This window comes from Diplotaxodon limnothrissa, linkage group LG3 (assembly GCF_057381915.1).
Source record: "Diplotaxodon limnothrissa isolate DT_005_m linkage group LG3, D_limnothrissa_male_GT1.1, whole genome shotgun sequence".
NCBI lineage: Eukaryota > Metazoa > Chordata > Actinopteri > Cichliformes > Cichlidae > Diplotaxodon > Diplotaxodon limnothrissa.
The window spans coordinates 29,791,488-29,808,996 of NC_140598.1; the positions used below are offsets into that span (position 1 = coordinate 29,791,488).

Consider the following 17,509-nt stretch of genomic DNA (forward strand, 5'->3'; position numbering starts at 1 on the left):
CAAATGAAGTAGACATATGAGCTGAGGTTGATTCATAGTGTTGAGTATGGACTTCATAGGGAGCTCAGCAGAACTAAAAGGGAGAAGAGAGAGAAAGGAGGAGTATTATGCTCAAAGTCTAGAACAAAGATATGCCTTTAATAATGTTAGTGCAGTCTACGGGGCCATACTTGGCTGAGCTTTAGCCAAATGCTCTGAAACAAATGATTTTTAAAAACTATTTTTAAACTATGCAACGTAAGAGTTTCTCACGGTGAAGAAGATGAAGAAATGGGACAGTCATCAGCAGCAAAATTAATCATCTAATTTCTGCCCCACAGGGCAGCTTTTTGGGTGAATACAGACAGACACACAAACAAGCAGCAGCTGAATGTGGTCGTCATGATCTCCAGGTCTTGGAACCAGGGTTTTTAACTTTAGGTTGTTTAGGGTTTGTCTGCGTTTATAGTTTTAAATTAAATTCAGTAAAGCTGTGTCTTGCTCTCAGATGGATTTATGACTGTACATGGCTAATATCTGATATTTAGCTTTCAGTGTGGCGTGTATTCCCATACACTCGAAATGTGAGAGCTAAGTTGCTGGGTCTTTTGGGTAAGCCATCATAGATAATTTAGCTCTCAGAAGACAAATTGTTGACTAATTTGTTAATTAATCTAAGGTGTGGCAAATCACTGAAATAAAGTTCAGTGCATAGTTGATATAAATTGTCATGTTCATGTCAACGCCTTGATAAATAATGCTCAAAAAATATACATTTCTTGTGCTGTGATATTATGTCACAGGAGTGTAAATCTGTAAACCCTCAGAGTCACATGATCAGTAACACATGTGAATGGCAGCCACACATGATTCCCACTTTTCTGTTTTAAATTCATGATGGTACACGTGCATTGTAGCCTCTGACAACGTCACTTCACTTTACTTTACAATTACTTATTTTCAAAAGTAATTAGTTTCTTAGTTACTTTTTAAAAACATGATTTACAACCTGAATAGGTGATAAAGCGATAGATCTTCTACTCTTCTACTTTCTGCCTAATCCATCATATAAAATGTAATCAAATGGAAAAGTTTCTTTTTAACATTCATTTTATTAGTTTTAGTCTTTTAACTTCATGCATCAAGCAAAAATTTAATTATATGCAACATTCTCTGACTGGAAGAAATTAGTTTAACATTTAAACCTATTTTCTGCACATTCCAGCACATAAAATTTACACTCAGTCTTTCAAATAGATGCAAGTAAAACACAGTAGAAAATAAATAAAATCAAAAACTAGCGGTCCTGTTGCTCGATTTTCACCTGTATAGCAGGAGTGGCGTAGGCGGAGGTGTGCTCTGGTGCAGGTGTGCCGCGGTCAGTTGAAGAATCCGCGAGTTTCTCTGTGAATTTCCCATTATGTCGTAGCGCACTCGGTGCTTGCTTGGAAGTTTAGGGGTTTTTTTTCGCTGTAAAAAGAAGTTTTCTTCCCACGCACAACGGACACTAATGTTTTTGTCACTTTTTATGGAATCAAACTCAAAGTAAGGTCAGTACTTCTACGCTTTAAACGCTGCACGCTCATACTCTCTCCGCATTCGATATGTGATCCATTGTTGATCTGCACACAGCTGTTGTCACGAACGTCGCACTCGCTTACGTCACTGTCATGAGACCCTCTCGCAAAAAAATATCACGGTTTTAGTAACGCAGTAACGCAGCGTTCCTACGGGAAAATAACGGTAATCTGTCTATGAATAACTTTTGTGAGACTCTAAGATCTGAAATTTAAATGAGCTTCTCTGCCTTAAGAAACTCTTCACACTCTTCCTCAGCATAAAAGAAAATTTTAAGGGCTATGGAAAACAAAATTCACCAGTTAAACTAGTAAACCTTTCTGGAATTCACCTTTGAAGTTAAAGGGAAATTCTCAGCAGAAGAGTTCTGGTGTCTGCTGTAGAAGTGAACATTTGTACTTTAACCTCTCTGCTCTGTATAGTTTCTCTTTCAGACCAGAAAAACGTCACAGCTGAGTCTGGACAGAACGTCACGCTGCCATGTCGAGCTCCAAACAACATCCAGACTGTGGAGTGGAGCAGAGCTGACCTGGGAGATGACTATGTTTTTTTGTATCGGGATGAGAGGAAAACTTTAGTGCACCAGCATCCATCTTTTAAGGACCGGGTGGATCTACAGGAGAAACAGATGAAGGATGGAGACGTGTCTTTGATTCTGAACAATGTGACGATTAATGACACTGGAACATACGAGTGTCGTGTGAAGGCAAACAAAAAAAAACGCAGGAAGAGAGCTAATCTGAAGACTCCCCCCATCTGCATCATCAGCCTGAGAGTTGTTGATCCTCCAGGTGAGTGAGTAGAGTTGAGTGTGTGTGTGATCAGAGGTGAAGCTGCTTCCTGGTTGTTGATGTTTGTTTCTAAAGATGTTGTTGATGAGACTTTGTAGAAAGCAGCTGGTCTGAGTGATGTGATCAGAGTGCAGTAGATAATGTCTGACAGCAGTTTGAAGAGGAAATGGATTCTGTTCTGTTCTTCACTCATCACCTACCTGACAGCTGACACCTCACACCTGTTTCTCACCTGCAGGTCCGACAGGAGGACCAGAGAAGGATGAACCTGTTGGACTGATAGTTGGCCTGTTAGTTTCCTGTGTCCTCATTGTTGCTGCTGTTGTTGGCTTTGTGATCTACAGAAAGTATAAAGGATAAAAGAGTCAGGCTTCACACTAACTTACTGATGATCTGCAGCACATCCAAATATCTCAGACCCCTGAACAGCTAAACTTTGAGTCTCCTGCTGCTGTCTCGACTTCCAAGTGATGTCAGTGAACAGGGGGACAGACACCAGGGACTTCACAAAGAAATTAATTATGAAGTGTCACCATTTGCCGTTGTTCATAAGTTCCAATTTTAACAAAAACAGGGTGCTTCTATTTATTACTAATGTTATGGCTGCAGATTAGTGTCTCACACTTGAACTCAGCACTTTATCAGGAAATTGCTTTAGTTTGTCAGTAGATCAAGTGTGAAGTGAAATTAATTTGACTGATTCAACGGTCATTCTTGGAGGTTGTTCAGCAGAGACCAGAATCAAATGTAAAAACATTTATACATACATGCACATATACATGCGCACTCATGTCAAAATGTGATGCTCAGTTTTCATGTTAGTGATGCTGTAACCTTCGAGCTGGGCTCGATTTATGCTTGCACATGTGAAACGTATTCCCACATGAATCTATGTTGGCCTTCAGCAAATGTTACCATGTTGAGTAAAATGAAATAAGAGCTGCTTTCCTGATACTTTAAACTGTGACTGTAAGATTGACACAACTTGCTAAACTATTAATCCCACTTTTAAACTTCATAGCAAGACCACAATGGTGCAAAAAAAAAAAAAAAAAACCCAATATCCAAACATAATATAATAAATAAGGGTGGAAAGGCTTTAGTCATTATCCTTATAATCTTTATTTATGGTGCACTACTCATCTGAAACACTCGTCATCACAGCGTTTCTGGTTTTCAGCTTTGTTTTTTCTTAAGAGGATCTTTGTGTATTTACCATTTGTTTATATTTTAAAACATTTTGTGTATTTTTTTGAATGTCAAGCAGTTGTTTCATTGTGACACTTTTATTTATCTCTGCTATAAAAATCAAGTATACAATCAGGCTTCATGTCCGTTTTCACACAGAATAAAGTCCTGAAGTATTTCTGTTGTTTGCCAGTCTTTTTCTTTCAGGCGGACTTTAACTCATCACCCTGTGACTCATCCAGCATCTGTGTGGCAGGGTGACAAATCAGCTCTAGCACAGACTGGACTGCCGGCTCTGTCCGCAGTTAATGACTAAATCCCTGTCATAAACTGCACACAGTGCAAAAATTTTTTTATTATAATTTGGCTCAGTGTAAAGAGGGGGAATTACATCCCTTTTAAATTCAAAATAGCTTTTTCTTAACATTGGGGGGAAGAAACCTCTCCTGGGCCTTTCTGGATGGAGATTGCGTGTTCTTCCTGTCTAGGCTCTCAGTTGTTGTTAGTGTGGTTTGAATATGAGTGTGTGGTTGTCTGTTTCTCTGCATCAGCCCTGTGTCAAGCTGGTGACCTGTCTAGACTGTATCCTGACTCTCGCTCTGTGGCATCTGGGTTAAGGTATATCTGCTGTAATGGTTACTTTGTTCACCACCGCAACCAGTCTGACAGTCCCTGATATTTATACCTGCAGGAGGCGGGTATAAGGCGCAGGAAGGTGTCGCCACACAGACAACATCTCCCTCTGTGTGACTGTATGTGTCTGAGCTCCTGATCTAAAGTATCATTTAGCTGTAGGTCAAAACCGACACAATCATATATTCGATGCAATGCACCTTGGAGGTGCCACAAACATCGTTTTACATGACATGATATCAAAATTGGCACGCAACACCCATGACACAGGCAACATCGCATAATGGGGTCTTAGGCTCCAGCACTTTACCACGAAGGAAGGAAGATGGATGTAAGATGACTCATCTGGGTCAGAGGACATCAGAGCTTACGTGACATTAAAACTGTAGCTGCCGGTGTTATTATGAGGTTTTTCCGGTGACGTCATCCCAACGCATGGCAGTCTAACGAGTAGCTCTCTCATAATTAATTCGTTCACCCCGTGAAGTGTCATAATTATTACCAATTTTTAATAGATAGTAGAGATATAAGCGGGGTGAACATGGGGAAAAGAGATAAACAGAAAGGATCGGCAGAAGAACGCGTAAACGAAGGGTTTTCGGCAGCGGCATCGCCACCTCGACATGAAGCCAATGCTAGGGCTAACATGGACGAAGGCTTGGCTTTGACCACGATACTGGAAGAACTACGGGACTTTCGAAGAGAGTTCCAGACTTGGTCAGAGCCAATAATAGGATAACCGAAGCAGAAACCCATATCGCGAAGATGGAAGATGTCCCCAAAGGAGCGGAGGGGTCTTCAATGCCAGTTTTTGTGGAAAAAGTATTGACGGAATGCCTCGACCTCCCCCAGGGCACAGAGCTTGGTATCGAGAGAGCACACCGGGCTCTGGGAGCAGTGAGGAACTGAGAGGGAACCCCGCGTTCCCTCTGGAGATATACTGTTCTGTCGAAGTGGGTGAGATAACAAATACTTTCCCCTTACTAGATGATTAAGATTGCTTTAGAGACTGTGGAGAAATGCATCTTAAAGGAGTTATCAGGGGCCCTTGCCCTTCAGCCAGGGGAGGTTTCCCCCTGTTTATGGGATTTATGTGCCAGGGTCTGATAGGACTGACCCCAACCTTGGAATCACGTTGGTTTTTTTTGGTTTTTTTTTAATTTGTCTGGTTTTGGACAGTTGTTGTTGTTCATTGCTCGGGTTTTTAGAGGGAGTTTACCAGTCGATAAGTTACTTAAGTTTGGATACTTTATTTTGGAAAAATGAGCACTAAGGGAATTAAGGTTATATCCTTTAATGTGAACGGGCTCACAATCCTGTTAAGCAAAGTAGAATTTTGACTAAAATGAAGAAAGATTGAGCACAGATAGAATACTTACAAGAAACACACTTGAATAATAATGAACATGAAAAATTTAGGAGGATGGGCTTTACAAACATGTTCTCTGCAGCGTATGAATCCGGTGTTCCAGATCAACTGGCATTGGTCGAACAGATGTGTGGCAGACTTGCGTTTCAGGAGCCGCTACCGACAAACCAGCAAAAAAACGCCAAATGTGTCATCTGTGACACTTGTGAGGTTGTCTCAAACACACTCCGTCAGACTTGATGCTGTTGAACAACAAAATGTTTAAAAATGTGGCGACCTGGTGATATCCTCATGCGCGACGCGATCGCGAAAACAGCAAACCAGTAATACCACGCCGATGTTGTTCACAAGACAGCAAGAGTAAACGATCGGGAGACTCTTGTCGTCATTATCGTTCCCCTCGCACGTTTTATTTCTCCGGTTTCAGCGTTTTTGCTTCACAACTAAAGCGAGCAGTTTACTTTGTGCACTAACATGGAGTCGAGTCAACCAGCGCCACCTCTGGCCAAGTGCACAACACATTTGTACCTTTCAATTGTGTCTGTTTGTGCGTCATGCAAATAAACCTTTGAAATGAATGAAATGATATCATATATTCCTTATTGGCCTACATTTGTAAAAAATTCCAAATTATATACACAAAGTCATAGAAATCACCACTCCAATTGGTCATCATGATTTTGATATTCTCTTTTTCCATAACAATAAAATACGCCTTTCGTCAATATTTCATTAGTGTTGTCACATCACATCCTGTAAGCATCGTCTGTCTGTGTCTTTTCCCTGGAAATGAATATTTCCAGCCAATATAGGCAATCCATCAACATGGCTGGAGAGTTGGTAGTTATATACAGTCTGTATAAGTGTGGTTAATCCAATGAAGATTTGTAAGGAGATGGCAGTTACTGTGAATTCACAGCAGTTACACAGTGATTAGCAATAAACAGTCAGACAATGACTCTGACAATCTCATTCAATCTTGCAGATTGCACCTTCTGTGGAAAGTGGTACCACACAGTGTGTGTGGACTTCCCCTGTGCAGAAGGCGACTACAAATGTTGTGCATGCTAAATAAACAGAAACAAATGATCCCTGTTGTTATGCAAAAACCTCAACCCACCAGGCTGAGGGAGGGGCGGCCATCAGCCAGTCAGAGATCTGCCTTGACACGTCGTAGATGAGCTGTGGCTGTTCCTCGGGATTTTACTCTTAAAAAAATAAATAGCTGGAAAGTTTTCCAAACTCCAAGAGAGCAAATTGGAATCAGGCTCCATAGCATGCATCTGTGAACAAGAGAGGGAGCTCTGCTTTATAAGAGACCGTGATGGATGGATGGACAAGCTTCATATCAGTAAATCAGTGTTGACATATAAAATAGGAAATAAAATATTCTGTGTCTGTCTGCGTCGGCCAGAAGACAAAAGACAGAGTTTTAAAGTGATCCCTTTAGAGCCTGAACCATGGCTGAGATCGTGTTCATTGAACCTTATAACAAGTTAAAAATAATAGTAATAAAATTTCCAGATATGAGTTTCAAATAGGATCATCTGCAATCTTTTGTGCATGTTATTGCTCAGTTCATCTTAGACAAACAAAAACATATACAGGCAGGGCTGGTGTTAATAAACAACACTGATGATGTACAAGTCTAAGAAATAAACTCGCCCATCAAATATTATGTGTCTGGTGTCACATTTGGCATCCTTGAACAACTGAAACAGTTGTTTTTAGGAATGTGTAGTCCTCCTCCCTGTGCGATTCACTCATTTCAGCTGTGTTTCAGTCCTCTTTCCTGTGTCACAACCAAAAACATCATTTGTGGGAACACAAAGGAATGTTTGATGAGAAAGAGAAAGAATTATGATAATTTTGTCACGGTTCGCCATTTTATTACAGTCCCACCAGGTGTATATACGAGTTGTGCAGGGGAAGTGATATATACAGAGCGGTGATAGGGAAAAGGCTCTGGGGAATCCAGGGCGGGGAAAAAAAACCACTTGCTCTTCTTCAGGCACTCTCACGATCAGTGTCTCTCCAAACACTCTCAAAACAGGAATGCCCCTCGGGGAACGCAAGAAGAAGGAATGCGCTGAGATGCCTGAGTAGACTTGCTCAGAAGTGGGCTGCAGTGATGCGAGTCACACAAAACGATCCAGCGATGTATAGTAGTTACTCCCTGCACTAATGAGGCCCAGGTGGGCCGAGGTCGTGAACCTGCCATGAGAGAGAGAAAACTACTGATCAGTGACCTGCTGATCCTCTGGGCCGTGACATATTTATATGTTTGAAGCTTTGAAAATACACAGGAAGAATGAATACTGCACTGCCTGGGGAATTTCACCCAGCAAATATATCAAAAGGTACTAATTACCAACAAGGTCCATTAACCCTTTAGAGCCGGTCGGAGCGGGCACGCTCTGTTTTGCGTAACTATTTTTAAATCCCGGTAGCTCTGCAACCACGTAAGCTAGCACAATAATTTTTTTTGCATATGAAACCGGAGGAGTTGTACTTACATCTTATGCCATCAGCTTGTGCTAGGTCACGGTTTCCTTCCACATATAGCTTTGCAAAAACTGCATAAAAAGCACTTGCAGCAACAAAAACATAATGTTCCAGAAACACGCTTTGCCGATCCAATCAGCTGTTCAAAACACTTCCTACGTTGGAATAGACGTCAGCGCGAACTTTTGCATGTCCGCCATTACCTGCCCGAAGCCGGAAGTGACGTCATTTTCGCGGAAATGTAGTTTTTTTTACCATCAGGGCCTCAGGGCCTATACTGGTGTTTTTAAAAGTTATCTTTGACTTTATGACTTTCTGTGTCGTTTCTGGGATGCTTAGGACTCATATTGCACTGCTGGAAATAGTTTATTTTGATGCAGATGCTGCTTTTTTGCAAATTTGCAGTATAATATTTGTTTTTGTTTTTCCTGCAGTATATAAAAATTGGTGTATTTCAAAAATAAAACTATGAAGACACTCAAAATAAATTTCCTGTGGTGGGAAACTATTTTGTGCAACTTTTTTGTATTTACAGTTTTGAGGGATAAGCCTCCTAAATTTCTCTAACTAGAAATATATGTTAAAAAAGCAAAAACGATTTTCAATTTTTTTGTAGTTTATTGCACTTTTTTTGCAATTTATGTAATTACCATGCACTTAATGAATACATATTATTAAAATCTGGGCTATAATGGTTGTATTGATGTATAGCAACTTGAAATGCTCCCAAAAATGGCTCCACAGCATGTAAAAATATAATATAAGCTCTGGCGGACTTGGTTCTATGGTAGGTCTTAAAGGGTTAAACTTCAGAGATGTTGTTCAGGTCATACAAATGGTTTCCTGACAATGATTGCAAGCGTTAAATTGCATCGTGAGCCACACACAGCCAGCTTTAATGACTGCCAGATAAGGGAAATTCCTTTTTTCTGTCACTGTACAGAAGTTTCACTGCACTTTTAAACCTAATATGAGAAGAAAAGAAGTTAAAACTTAAGTTTGACACCTCTGTTTTAGAGCTGTCGAGGTCCTGGGTCGCTGGAAAAGAGTTTTGAGTTTGTTGTTATTATTTTTTTTCCATTTTGTATTAGTTCTTAGGGTTCAAGTCTTGTGTTTAGTTTTTCTATTATCCCTACCTGTGTCCTCTCCCGGTATTCTGTTCGTGTCCCCGTTTGTGTCGTTTGTGTTTTCTGTTTGACTTTGAAGGTTTGTGTCTCGTCTTGTGACTGATGACACAAAGTTTGAAACTTTCTGGGTCACCAGAGATTGAAGTCAGTTATGTCTGTTTCATTTCTAAAACTGATATACTTTCTACTTAAGACTCAGCAAGTTACATTTTAAAGGTCAAAGTCAGCAACAGAAAAAGGAAAACAAAGACAAAAAGAAGAAGCAGCAACACCTTTGTAGTGTGGCTCAGAGAAGCAGTAGTAGTGGTGCAGTAGAGCTATGAGCAACGCACCGAGGCCCAAACGTCTGAATCATTAGCTGATTCGGAGAAGAGTCAGGAAACACAGGGCTGGGTCAGAACAGTAAAGTTCACACAGTATTTCTCAAGTATTTTTCCTGGAAACAAATGGGCATGTTCATCATTTTGGGGGGAAAGGGGGAAAAAACTAACAAAAACTTGCAGTGACACACATGTTACAGGTTGCTCCAGTGGTGTGATGTTGAACCATACTGAGCAAGTTCCAGGATGACTCTGTTACTTCATTGACAACATGCAGCATTCAGCCACTTTTGGACGTTAAATATTCTTCTGGTGCCAAATGTATTGCGCCCAGTAATAAAAGCAAGCTCCTCAGCAAATATAACTCCGCAGGAGCACTGAGATCATTGAGCCAGATGATCTTATTACAACTCAGGTCTGGTTTAAAGCAGAGAGGAATTTGGGCCTTCGCAGGATCATTTATTATGGCAATTTCATATCGCAGCTGCAGTGCTTAGACTCTGGAATAACTTAATATTGGTAATTCAGAATCTATCCAGCCTTTCAAATTCTGTCTTAAAACTCACTTTTTTATGTCGGCTTTAATCTGAGTTCAGTCTGAGAACCATCGGGTTTGTTTTATGTTTGTTTTTATGTTAAATACATTGTATTTGTGTCATCTCACGTCTTGTTTTCTGTATTTGTTTTCTCTTGTTCATTAACTAACTAGTTTGGTCAACTTTGTTGCTTTTAAATGTGCTATAGAAATATAATTGACATTGACTGATACAACACTGGTCTGCCCAGCTATTGGTTGGTAAATTTATTTATGTAGTGTTCTCTTTGCCCGACTCTCCCCCAGTTCAGTCCATGGTAAATGGATTGTGAACTCACAGAATGCAGGCTGCATAAACCATATTTTACTCTCACCTAACACTCAAAGCACTTTGCACTCCAAGCTGTAACAGCAGACACTTTTAACATCTACGTTATTTGATACACGGCCCTGCTTTAAAATTATTCAGAAAAAACAAAGAAAAACAAAAACTTCTAGATAATCTTGGTGTAAAGTCGACTTCCACATGGCTGGAAAACAAAGGCCTCCAAAAAGCAACTCTTGTTTACTTAATCCCAAAGAAGACAAGAATGGCATTTTGTCCTTGTTTATAGCCAGATGTTGTCCATCTTGCGTTCTGGTTCTTGTTTGTGCTGTGATTTTTTTTCATTATCATCTACTAAACTAAAACATGTACTTTTTACTTTGATTTAACAGCATGAATGGCTGTTTGCTTCTCTGTAGTGAGCCTGCGATAGACTGATGAAACACATCTGAACTACATGTGAGAGAAATGATTGTGAAATTTTCCATCTGTTCCCTCTCTCAGAGAAACATTATTCTGTTACAGTGTTTCCCTTCCTGTAACTAAAGGTCAAAGGTCAAGTGAAGGCCTGCATGTGCTTTGCAAATAGAAGCTCCTCTGCTGCCACCTACTGGTCGTTACTAAGCAGTGAATGATGTCTGTTCATGGCGCTTACACTCACCGGCCACTTTATTATGTACAATTTCTTCACAGCAGCGACTTCTACTTCCTCTTCTTGCCTGGAAGTTGAGGATCACAGTTATTTATGTGATAACCTGGCTGATTGTGGCTCAAGAGTTGGCAGTTCGTCTTGTAATCGGAAGGTTGCTGGTTCGAGCCCCGGTCTCGGTTGTTGTGTCCTTGGGCAAGACACTTCACCCGTTGCCTACTGGTGGCGCCAGTGTCCAGAAGCCTCGCCTCTGTCAGTGCGCCCCAGGGCAGCTGTGGCTACAATGTAGCTTGCCATCACCAGTGTGTGAATGGGTGTGTAAAATGCTTTGGGGTCCATAGGGACTAAGTAAAACACTATACAAATACAGGCAATTATCATTTAATCAACCTCAATAACCCTGTGGGAAGGATGAGACGCTGGAGGTCTCCATATTTTTTCAGATTAGATGATGACAGATGGTGTAGATATCCTCAATATTGAGAGATCCTCAGATTAAACCTTATTTGTTTCATTGGTTTCATTTTGATTGATTTGACGTCTACATACAAACAAAGAGTACCGTGTGTGTGTGTGTGTGTGTGTGTGTGTGTGTGTGTGTGTGGCTGATCAAAGGGTCATATAACATAAAAGCACACAAGCAAACATCCTTGGTCAGGAAGAGGGTAGCCCCCCCCTCACCCTAGATAACACCGTGAGGAAGTCCAGCAGTTCATCTAAACAAAAAAGCACTTAGACTAGAACAGACGTAGCTACGTTAATCCTACCATAAAACAATAAGACAAGGTACGACCTCTTCCCATGCTCCCAGGATGTAGGTGTGGAATACACACCAAGCCTTTGTAGCCTGTTAAAGATCACACATCCTATCACTACACAATTAATTATACACCTCTAAGCATACATGGTTAAATATTTCTAAGCATAAATGACAATCAACAATACAAAATCTAACAGTGACATTAAGGTGACATCAGGGAAACATCAGACATGATGGGCTTGGAGTACTGAGTGTAGGGAGATAAAGGAGTGATGGCTCAAAATGACTCCTCCTGGCAGTTCTAAGTGATTAGCTCTAATGTTTGTACGGACTTTCAATGAGTGATCAAAAACATCTGCAGGTACATTCAGTGTTGATATTTGACACATCTGAACCACAAGGTACAAAATAAACTGATTAATATAAACTGTGTGGAGTCGCAAATTTTGAAGCCAGCATGATAACCTTATCTAACGGATGATGTGGAGATCCAGCTTATTTAGATCTGATTAACATCAGTTCACTAAAGAAAAAGACCCCCTGAAAAGATTAGAATTGTTGAGACAGAGTTTAATACACTGAATCATCTGAACAGCAAGAAAGTACATAGCAAAGCAAGCAAAGCAATCTCGGGGGTGTAGAGTAGCACAAACAGCAAAGCCACACAGACATGGAGAGAAGGACAGGTGGTGGATCTGGTGGATCCTCTCTCTATAGTGCCCGTTAACTACCCCTGCTGCTGGGTAACGTTCCACCTGTCCTCCAGTCAGAAACAGCAGGTGCAGGGTCAGGTACAGGCCAAGGTCCTGCCAGGGGCTGGTCAGGACTCTCACTAAGGGCCATCTGCAGAGGGGCAACCTTTGAATAACCCTTTGCTTAGCCTTATCTCAATGGGTCAAAACGCAGTCAGACATGGCACATTAATGAAAATGATTAAATCTTACAACAAGCAGTATGCATCAACAGGTGCTCATACAGGAAGTGGCATAATCGTATGATATACGTGTGAATAATACTTAACTGAACTACATCTTGTAACTAAGTTACATGCAATTTAAATTTATTGGGTAAATGTTTAACATGCTGATTCTGATACAGTGGACCCTCGTTTATCGTGGGAGTTATGTTCTAAAAATAAAAATCGGTGAAATCTGCAGGACCAGTGCCTGGATTGATTACAAGAACGCCTATGACTCAATGCCCCACACCTGGATCCTGGAATGCCTAGAACTATATAAACATGTACATGTATATATATACGTGTACATATACGTATATGTATATATGTGTACACATATATACATATATGTATATAATAAAGGTTATCTTATCTTATCTTATCTTAATTATGCTGCAATAGGTGTAGGCTGCTGGGGAATTCCCATGATGTATTGAGTGTTTTTTATTCAGTCACCTTTCTCACCCACTATGTATTAATAGACCTCGCTGCATTGAATCGTACTTGTTATCTCTGTCTCTCTTTCACAGCATGACTTTATCCTGTTTTCCTTCTCTCACCCAAACTGCTCACAGCTGATGGCCGCCCCTCTCTGAGCCTGGTTCTGCTGGAACTTTCTTCCTATTGATTTTTATTATATTTATGTTATTATTTTATTCTAATTTTTGAGTTCAAGAGAATAATGGGACTCTACTTAAAATCATATTTGTATGCATAAACTGAATAAGTAACTGAAGTAATTAAATATTTTTTTGTATTTACATGAATATCTGAAGAAAATATTTCTGATTTATAGACAGTCTTTGCTTTAATTCACTTACTACATTAGTTTACTATTATAGAGCAGGTATTGGGATCACCTTATAAGAGCATAGAGTGATGGGATATGTGAGTACTCAAACCATGCACTAACATGAACATGTACTAACTTAACAAATGAGATTGGACTTACCTCAGGGAGAAAAGAAAACTTGATGACATGTGACCCCCAAATCAGGTCTGAGGTCACTAAAAGGCCATAGATATATGATGTGTATCTGTAAGCATTAGTGTGTGCATGTAAATGTGTGTGGGTGTTGGTAGCTTGCAGAGAGCTTTATAAAGGGAGATTAAAGGTACCAGGATACAACGGTGTTCCAAAAATCAGACGACAGAAATAAAAACACAAATGAATCTTTGATTCATGAAGCTCCACACAAAACAGACTGTCAGTCACCTCCTGAGCCACAACCGCTTTGTGGTTCATGGTTCGATTGCTGGCTGCTGCAGTTTGCATACCACAGTATCTTTTTGCGAGATACAGGAGGACCTGAAGTAGCTCTGCTGTGTTCATCAGGGTGTGAAGGAGTGGGTGTGAGAATGAATAGGTGAAATGATCCAACAAGAACTGTGAGTACTTAAATAACCCAAATGGCTGTGACACAGGCTTTTATTTAAAGAAGGAGAAAAATACAGAGAGGAAGCGGATGTGCTTTATTTGCTGTCACTGATAACAGATGAGAAAGGGCAGATACTGAGAGGAACAATCAAGAAAATGTTTCTGCTTCATCTGTTCTGTGAGTAAATTCTCTCTGGTTGTTTGAGTGTCTGTATTTTAGTCGGGTTATTATTGGAGAAGACAAGAGAAATTTAGATTGGACTGAATTTATCTTAAGAACATCATGAGAACAAAGAGCAGGTCTACAGAGGGACCCATACCATTACACAGTAAGAAGGACTCTCGTAGATTTACTTGAAATGTGCAGACATGTTACACTCAGTCAGTTGTGGGTATGTTAGGTTACAAACTGATTGCACAGGTTTAAAGTAATTGGTGAGTGTATGCAATAATAAACAAGCAATAAAATAAAAGTGGAAGGCTAAATGATCGAGGAATGAAGGGTTGCCAGTGTTGATATATACTAACTGGCCTCTATATTAGGTACGCCTGCTAAATCACTTGTTAGGACGAATATCATCACCCATAACCAGACCTTACAATATAAAGCACCTCTTGTGAGGTTAGAGCACATGAACAGAATAATCTCACCAATGAGTAAAGTTGTGGCTCAGGCTGTGTGTGCTGTCTGTTAAACAGTGTCCATGTTAATATGAACAAAACATTAAAGTCATTTCCAGCTTTAACACCAAAGGCTCAGGAAGTAGAGCAGGTAGTACCAATCGGGCTGCTCCAGTCTGCACGTCACACTGCACGATATTGAACCCTGACTCACGACTCCTCAAAGTGTTAAAGTGCGTAAATGTTAGTTATAAAGCTTTAAATATGTAATATATTTGGATGCAAATCAGTGGGTTTTTTTTTTCCAAAGTTGATGTGATTGAAGTAGAATAAATAGGTAAGTGTATGGAGTGGTTAATACCTGCAGCAGAGAAAAAGACAGCTGAAGCTCACTGATGCTTTTGGTTTATTAAAGTCCCATCCTGTGTTGTCCAAAACCACAGACGAAGCTGTCAAAATAATAATTACATTGTAACATTTTTCACAATGTTATTTTTTAAAATTAATGTTTTTTTTAAATTATTTAAATAGTTCTCAGGGATTTTTAGGAAGAGTCAATTATATTAGAAAGAAAAGCAGTGAGTGTCTTCGTGTTATTAGATAAGGAAAGCTGCACATGTAACCAGTGAATCTGTGTGTGTTGATTCACTGGGCGTTCCTAAACTGCCACATAGAAAATCTGACTCATGTGACTCTCAACAGAACATGCAGTAAACCTTAATAGGTTATTGGCTTAATAGGTTATACAGGTCATAGTGTCTGTCTTTACCCTGCATTTGAAAACAACAACAACAACAACCTACACGTGAATAGGAAAACATAAGAAAACAGGCTGAACTTAACTGGGCCTCAAAATTCCCCACATCCACACATTTATGCCTGTTAGTACCGAACACCTTCAGAGGCAACTGGAGGTCAGAGCAGCTCTGAAAGCACCAGGGCTGCATGATAGATTTGCCTAATGTTAATACAGGAATGTGGATAAGTAGTTGTGTGTGCACTGATTCCTTCGCCCGTTTTGCCTGTGGAGCCATCGTTCTCTAACACTTACTTATTTACTAATGCCTAATAAACTTCCTGCTCCATCTTTTTCTTCCTTCATCTTGTCCTTTTAACACAGCCTGCGTAAAAACAAAATAAAATAAATACCCACATGTGTTGAGTTTAATGTTCCTTAGTTACCTTTAGAAAACTAAATTGCTTTCCTCTCACAGGCTCAATGAACTGTTTTATTTCTCTTCAGTTCCGATCTCAGTGCTGAGCTGCACAGCAAACCAAGGTCAGTAAACTTAGTTATTTATTATATTTATAAATAGTTTTGTTTTTTCAAATATGTTAAATTATTGTGATGTCGCGATGAGGAATAACCGGGGATGGTAACTAAGATACTGACAACGCCACCTGGGGGAGGGCGTTACACCCCAGGAAAGATTTCTCTAGCCAATGTACGTGTTGCACTGGCTACCAAAGCCCACAGACTCATTATTAACGGCAGAGGTGAGACAAAGGAAGTTTACAAATTTCAATTTATTAAGAGGAACTACTAAAGACATATAACTATAAAATCAGGAAGGCACCTAGGGTAGCAGGGTTGAGACGGCAAAATAGTTAATTAAAACACTTTATTAACAAACGATGATTAAAATGACCAGACCCCCTCCCACAATGCTACCCTAAAACAATCACAGCATGATAACAGAATAACTAAACAAAATAGTGGAGACCGGCCACTTGAGGAGGCAACCTACGGGGAGGAGTGCCCAAGGGTGCCACCAATTACTCACTCGTGTAACTTCACTGCAGACCTCACTGTCACTCACACTAAACTCTAAATGGTGCAATCTACCTATGCCTGGTGTGTACACTCACATGCATCGGGAAGGGGATTCCACCTCACGTGCCTAGCCCCTCAGCAAGCGGCCGCACCTCCACTAAAGCAATAAAACAAAGCATAAAACGTTACACACATTAATAAAAGATCTACATAAAACAAATACACCCCAAAGTACTGTTCGTTATAAAAGCATCACATAACAAACAAAACAGCATGACAAGACAGCAGCAGTAACAGACCCTGTAACAGAACAGATCAGACAGGAGGCTGCAGACGGAGCTGTAATCGAAGGTGTATGAGGCAAAGTGATGTGTATCTGAGCTGCAGGCTGATCAGTTAGTGTGACCACTGTGGGACGTCAAGATGCTCTCAAGGTGATGATTAGCTTTTATTTCAGGCATATGAAACAAACCATTATACACAAATACCTGCATATACAGTACCATGAAAAAGTATTCATACCCCTGAACTTTTACACATTTTGTCGCCTTACAAACACAAACTTAAATGTTTTTAATTGGGATTTTCTGTTATAGAGCAACACAATTGTGAAGTGGTGTGAAAGTGATGCGTGTTTTTCAAATTTTAAGCAAATAAAAATCTGAGAAGAACTGAGAATCAATGCATCTATAATAATCAGAGATGGGCAGTAACGCGTTACGTGTCACTGTAATCTGATTACTTTTTTCAAGTAATGAGTAAAGTAAGGGATTACTATTGCAAAAATGGTAATTAGATTACTGTTATTTTCCCGTAGGAACGCTGCGTTACTAAAACCGTGATTTTTTTTGCGAGAATGTCTCATGACAGTGACGTAAGCGAGTGCGACGTTCGTGACAACAGCTGTGTGCAGATCAACAGTGGATAATATATCGAGTGCGGGAGAGAGTATGAGCGTGCAGCGTTTAAAGCGTGGAAGTACTGACCTTACTTTGAGTTTGATTCCATAAAAAGTGAAA

At 40.1% G+C, this 17,509-nt stretch overlaps 2 protein-coding genes across 2 annotated transcripts in view; one reads left to right on the top strand and one right to left on the bottom strand.

The window, feature by feature from the left end:
• The window catches only part of LOC146635286 (V-set and immunoglobulin domain-containing protein 8-like), a 108,766-nt gene extending 106,058 nt beyond the window's left edge, over window positions 1-2,708 (top strand). Inside the window, exons 3-4 of the mRNA XM_085345707.1 lie at window positions 1,992-2,348; window positions 2,587-2,708. Of these exons, the coding sequence (XP_085201833.1) occupies window positions 1,992-2,348; window positions 2,587-2,708 (479 nt within the window). The remainder of the gene's footprint in view (window positions 1-1,991; window positions 2,349-2,586) is intronic.
• LOC146635289 (Fc receptor-like protein 5) overlaps window positions 1-17,509 on the bottom strand; it is a 92,592-nt gene that overhangs the window by 55,700 nt on the left and 19,383 nt on the right. The gene's annotated exons all lie outside the window — the stretch shown is intronic.